Source organism: Rhea americana, unplaced genomic scaffold (genome assembly GCF_003343005.1).
Source record: "Rhea americana isolate MKP2758 unplaced genomic scaffold, rheAme1 scaffold_591, whole genome shotgun sequence".
Taxonomy (NCBI): Eukaryota; Metazoa; Chordata; class Aves; order Rheiformes; family Rheidae; genus Rhea; species Rhea americana.
Window position 1 is genome coordinate 43,287 of NW_028186747.1, and position 5,926 is coordinate 49,212.

The window sequence follows — 5,926 nt, forward strand, 5'->3', positions numbered from 1 at the left end:
CCTGAGCGTGACGCTGCACGTGATCCTAAACAGAATCCTGACCCTAATCATGGTCCTAAACATGACCCTAAACGTGACCCTGCCCCTAAACACGTCCCTGGCCCTGGGTGCAGCCCGAGCCGCGGCCAGGGAGGGGGGCAGCCCCAGAGGGCAGAGCACCCTGGCCCCGCACCCCCAGCCCAGCCCTACCCCCGCCAGCCCCGACCCCCGCCCAGCCCCACTGCACGGGGGGCGGAAGGGGAAGGGTCRGATTTCGGGGACCCCCCCCCAGCCTCCCCCGGCTCCGGCTCCAGGAGGATCCTGCCCGCGCGGCCCTCCCGCATCCGGACCCGCGGGCACCACCAGAAACCAGGCTCCACCTCCGGGAGGAGAAGCRGCCGCGGAGCCTCCTCCCCGGTTCCCGGGGCGCCGGAGCCGGCAGCCTCCCGGCGGGAGCGACGCCGCAGCGGCGTGCGATGCCGTATCGCTGCCCGGGCCGGGCCTGGCCGCCCCGAGCCCGAGCGCGGGGGGAGCGGGAGGCCGGTCCGGGTGTTTTCCCAGCAAGCTGCAATCACTATTGCAGAAAAACTTCCCCTCCCGGCGCTGCCGGAGCCGTGAAACTCGGCAGGGGCACGTGARCGAGGCGGTTCCCTGAGTCAGGCCCTTGTGCAACGCGTCGCGTGCGCGGCGCCAGCCAGGCTGCAGCTCCCGGAGCCATGGACGGACGGACGGACGGGCTGAGCTCCTCRTGGGAGAGCTGAACGCGGGCTCGCGCTCCCCGGCGAGCGAGAAGCCGTGCAAGATCCGCCCAGGCCGATGCCGCGGGACCGGTAAGGGGCCGCGCCGGCACCGGGGCGTCGCAAGCCCACGCGCGTCGCTCGCTGGGGCCGCCGCGCAGACCGCGTCCGCTTTTCGTCCCAGGCGTGCTGCGCTGGCGCCCGGGGCTCGCCTCCCATCTCCGCCCGCGATGAAGCCGTACGTGGCCTACGAGCAGGTACGACGCAGGCGCCGGGCCCACCTCTCCGTGCCCGTCCGCTGCCGGGCTGCGGCGCCCCGTAGCCCCCCACCCTGCGCAGACCCCGCGGCCGCTTGCAGGAAGAAACGGGCGGCAGTTTTGGCCGGGGCTGTTGGYGTCTGCGGGATTTGCAAACGTCAGGCAAAACCCACAGCCCGGCTGGGAACAGGGTTGGGGATCCCCCGGGCTGGCTCAGACCCCCCGACCCGCTCTGTCCCCTCCGCAGCTGGAACCGCTGGAGAAGCTGGAGGAGCCRCCGGCGTTGGCACGGAAGGTAAATCCCCCCGAGGCGCCAGGCCGGGAAATCGTGGCGCTGCGCGGCGGCCCTGCTCGTCCTGGGCATGCTCCGGTTGTGGGAGCAGTTGTGCAACTACCAGTTGCCCTGAGCYGGGGCTGAATTTGCTGCCGGATGGATTCGGGGCCATCCTCCTCCTCCTCTTCCTCCTTGGCCTCTCTCACTGGCACATGGAGCCTCTCATTGAGCTTCCCCCTGCAAAGGGTGGGTGCAGGGGGCYGGCAGCGGCCAAACACGGAGCTGTCGTCCACCAGATCCCCCAGTGCGAGAACAAGGGGGCTCTCGGCCGGTGGGAGGTGAGTTTAAAGCCAGTAAAAGCAGTTTTTTCTTCTCTGCACGCTGAAACCTGTCTGTCCAGTATTCCCGCTGCGTGTTGCTGGTTGGCATCCTCGTCACCATCCTCTCCTGCCTGCTCTTCATCCACCTCTTCAGTGTGTGGTTGGGCTCGGCTCCTCCGGGAGGCAGAGGCAGTGTCCGCACCGTAGGCAGCTCCTGCAGAGACCCGTGCTGGTGAGCAAGACAAGCGCAGGCTCCTCCACGCTTCCCCGACRCCCTCCGTGTCCCAGCCCGCGCTGCTGTGCTGCACCTGCCAGAGACAAGCCCCGGCGTGCGGCWCAGGCACAGGGCTGCAACTCTTTGCACTGAGCTGCCGTTTGCATTGAGCCATTGCCTGCGCTGAGCCATGCTTGCATTGAGCTGCTGTTGGAACAAGCTATGGTTGCAACGAGCTGTCGTTGCGTTATTGCATTGAGCTGCTGTTGCACTGAGCTGTCGTTGCAACAAGCTGTCATTGCATCCAGTTATCATTGCATCAAGCTATCGCTGCATTGAGCTGCTGTTGCAGTGAGCTGCTGTTGCACTGAGCTGTCATTGCAACGAGCTATCACTGCATCAAGCTATCGCTGCCCTGAGCTGCTGTTGCAGTGAGCTGCCGTCCGTGCTTTCCTCACCAGGATCGTGCTCGTCGAGAGCATCCCCGAGGGGATGACATACAGCGGTGACGGGCCCGTGAACCCATCCACGTTTGACACGTGGATGAGCCTCATCGGGAGCGCCAAGCAGAGCCTGGATATCGCAGCCTTCTACTGGACCATGACCAACGAGGACACGCACACGCAGGAGCCCTCCGCCGCCCAGGTACAGACCGGCGCCGCCTCACAGCGTCCTCCTGGCCGGAGCTGGCTGCAGGGCAGGGCTCAGCCAGCCGAGTTCACGCCAGCAGCGCGGCGATTTGCATGACGCCAGCTCAACCTGTGCAGCCTCCTCTGATACAATTGATGTATCACATGCRAACGCCTGTGAGCAAAGCCGAAGGCTTGCAGCCGGCCTGGCTCTTTGGGCATGCCCATCTCAGGCRGCAGGCCCTGTTTTCGAATGTCCCTGAGATTTTTAACCACTTCCTCTTTTTTTGTACTTTCCAACCAGGGTGAGCAAATCCTGGAAGAACTGCTGGAGTTACCCAAGAGTGGCGTTTCTGTGCGAGTTGCAGTCAACACCCCTTCCTCCAAGTCGCCCCTGCACGATCTGCAGGCGCTGGAGCAGAGCGGTGAGCAGCAGGGGGGGGCGGCTCGACGCCAGCACGAGGGGGAAACCCGGAGGCACCCCCAAAGCTGGGGGGATGCAGCCAGCGAGGGAGATGCCTGTTCTCTGGCCCCGCAGGGGCTGCGGTGCGGGCGGTCGACATGCACCGGCTCACCAGCGGCGTGCTGCACACCAAGCTCTGGATCGTCGACAGCACCCACCTCTACATCGGCAGCGCCAACATGGACTGGCGGTCCCTGACCCAGGTGAGCGCAAGGGCACCGATTTAACGCACCGAAGCCCGGCTCGGGGAGGATGCTACGGGGCCAGACTGCGGCCACTGAACGCGTCCAGGAAGCGGAAAACAGCCCTGCTCCCTGGAGCACCTTTGCTCCTTGCCTGCCTTGGAGAGGGGAGGGAATTGCTGCGGTGCCAGGACCCTCCTTTGGCAGCACAGCCCCACAGTCATGATTGCTGCCGGATCCCACCGCAGGGTGAAACACCCCCAATAGCGGAGACAGGGTCAGTTGCGGGAAGCTTCCTTGTCCGGTGCCGTGACGGAGCCGCGGTCCCGCTTGCCGCAGGTGAAGGAGCTGGGTGTGGCCGTCTACAACTGCAGCTGCCTGGCCCAGGACCTGAGCAAGGTGTTCGAAGCCTACTGGGCGCTGGGTATTCCCAACGCCTCCATCCCGGTGCCGTGGCCGGACAACTACTCCACCACCTTCAACATGGAGACGCCGCTGGAACTGAGGCTCAACGAGACAGGAGCCAGCGTCTACTTCTCGGTAAGCCCCGGCGCGCTGGCTCTGCGGTGTTGCAGAGGATTCGGGTACTGGCTGCGGAGCCGGAGCCCTGGCGAGGTGCGTAACCCTCTGCACCGTCCTGCAGAGCGCCCCGCCGGCCCTCTGCGCCCCGGGGCGGACCGAGGACCTCCATGCCCTCCTCAGCGTCATCGACGCCGCCAAGGAGTTCGTGCACATCGCGGTGATGAGCTACCAGCCCACCATGGAGTTCTCGCACCCCCAGAGGTATGGCCGTGCACGGCACGGCTCCTGCACAGGCTGCCCCCTCGGCATGCCACGATGCCTACCCAAAGCCAGCCGTGACCCTGACCCTAACGCTAACCTGGACCCTGGCCATGAGCATGAGCGTGACCCTAACCCTCATCCTGACCCTAACACTAACATGAACCCTGACTCTAACCCAGACCCTCGCCCTAATCCTGATACTAACCCTACCCCTAGCTCCAACCCAACCCTACCCCTAACTCTAACTCGAACCCTGACTCTAGCCCGAACCCTAACCCTGACTCTAATCCTGACCATGACCCTAACCCTAGTCCTAATCCTAAGCCTAAGCCTAAACCTAACCCTAACCCTGAACGTGACCCTAGCCCTAATCCTGGTGCTAATTCTGACCCTAGCCCTAATCCTGGTGCAAACCGTACCCCTCTGCCCGCAGCAGCCATCGGGGCCGGGGCCGAGGCCAGGGCTGAGCGCGGTGCCCGCGGGTCGGTGCTCCTGGGAGCCCCGCAGCAGCCCTGCGAGCGGGCTCGGCCCCTGCTGCGCCCCGCGCTCCAGAGCCTGGCGACTCTTCCAAACCCGGCAGGCAGAAGTGCTGTTTTAGCAGCTGTGCAGTCCCCTCCAACCAGCCGCTTCCCAGCACCCTGGAKGTAACGGTGGCCTAGCGGGTGAGGCAGCGCGGTTCCTCTCCCCAGGTTTTGGCCGGTGATCGATAACCACCTCCGCAAAGCGGTCTACGAGCGCAAAGTGCAGGTCCGGCTGCTGGTGGGCTGCTGGCGGCACAGCAAGGCAGCGATGTTCCCCTTCCTGAAGTCCCTGGCCGCCCTCGCCGACAACAAGACGCACTACAGCATGGAGGTGGTGGGTACCGCGCCGCGGGCACCCGTGGGGCTGGGATGGCACGGCACGACCACCTCGCCTGGCGCTCTGCCGAGGCGCGACCGAGCCGGCGGCCTCTGCGGCAGGGCAGGAGCTGGCCTGGCCCCTCTGCTCGCCCTGGGCGGCTTGTTCCCCACGGCTGATGGTCTCTTTCCATCCTGCAGAGACTCTTCGTGGTGCCGGCAAGCGCAGCCCAGGCCAAGATCCCCTACGCCCGGGTGAACCACAACAAGTACATGGTCACGGAGAAGGTGGCCTACATCGGTGAGTACGGCACCGGCATGCAGCACCCTGCAGCCGGCATGCAGCACCCAGCGTGCAGCATGCGTGCGATAGAGATCCCCACCGGTACCGTGCAGCTGCCGGTACCTCTGCGTCCTGTCCCCCTAAATAAACCTGCTGCCGGTGGCTCTTCCCCCCCGGTTCTCTCCCCAGGGACATCCAACTGGTCGGGGGACTACTTTGTCCGGACGGCGGGATCGGCCCTCGTTGTGAACGAGAGCGAGGACCGCGCCAGCGGGACGGACACCGTGCGGGGGCAGCTGCAGGCGGTGTTCGAGCGGGACTGGAGCTCCCAGTACAGCACAGACATCGACAACGTGGAGCAGTGGCAGCGCATGTGCAGCTTCCACTAGGCGCCGGTGCCCCGGCGTGGCCABGGAGAACCGGTATCGGGCCCGGCCCCCCACGGCTCAGACACCCCCATCTCGTCCTCGATCTCCACCAGCGCCGCAGAGGCACCGAGTCCCGGTGGCGTCGGGGACACGGGGCTCTCTGCATCCCTTCCCACCGCCGAGAGGGCGTGAGCTGCTTTTCCTCCCTCAGATGCATCGTTCCCTCTGTCCTGGGACGGACTTTACCTATCCGCCCGTGCCACAAGGGGTTTCTGCAGCTGGATGCCGCCCGCCAGCACAGGTCCATGCGTTATGTTCGTTCAGCAAGCGCCAGTTCTGCAGGATCTAGGAGCAGTGCGTGGATGCACAGACTCGCAAGGACCCGCCGGGGCGACGGTTAAAGCTTCGCAGCGGGGTGCCGGGGCAGAGGTGCCGGTCACAGCCCCGCGGGGTCYGGCCGCCCCGTTCTGTGCAGGAAAGCACCACATGTCGCTCTTCAAATCCTTTGTGGGTGCAGAACCGTTTTTCTGGACGTTTGCCTATGTAGCTGTTAGTTCACAAGTTCACATTAAACGGCGGGTGTTGGAAGCTGCACGGGTCT

At 65.3% G+C, this 5,926-nt stretch overlaps 2 protein-coding genes across 3 annotated transcripts in view; one reads left to right on the forward strand and one right to left on the reverse strand.

The window, feature by feature from the left end:
* The first annotated feature begins 634 nt into the window (after nt 1-634).
* On the forward strand, nt 635-5,913 carry PLD3 (phospholipase D family member 3). Of its 2 annotated transcripts, XM_085319486.1 has the most exons (13): nt 635-809; nt 901-973; nt 1,221-1,268; nt 1,648-1,799; nt 2,243-2,426; nt 2,715-2,835; nt 2,949-3,076; nt 3,395-3,595; nt 3,699-3,838; nt 4,528-4,693; nt 4,876-4,975; nt 5,147-5,379; nt 5,537-5,913. In XM_085319486.1, the coding sequence occupies exons 1-12, from the start codon at nt 796-798 to the stop codon at nt 5,344-5,346; spliced, it is 1,527 nt and encodes a 508-aa protein (XP_085175612.1). In that variant the 5' UTR covers nt 635-795; the 3' UTR covers nt 5,347-5,379; nt 5,537-5,913. The 2 variants fall into 2 exon arrangements, with proteins under 2 accessions (XP_085175612.1, XP_085175611.1); XM_085319485.1 differs by having other exon boundaries at nt 5,147-5,913.
* HIPK4 (homeodomain interacting protein kinase 4) overlaps nt 5,636-5,926 on the reverse strand; it is a 3,745-nt gene continuing 3,454 nt past the window's right edge. Inside the window, exon 2 of the mRNA XM_085319479.1 lies at nt 5,636-5,670. Coding sequence (XP_085175605.1) covers nt 5,636-5,670 — 35 coding nt within the window. The remainder of the gene's footprint in view (nt 5,671-5,926) is intronic.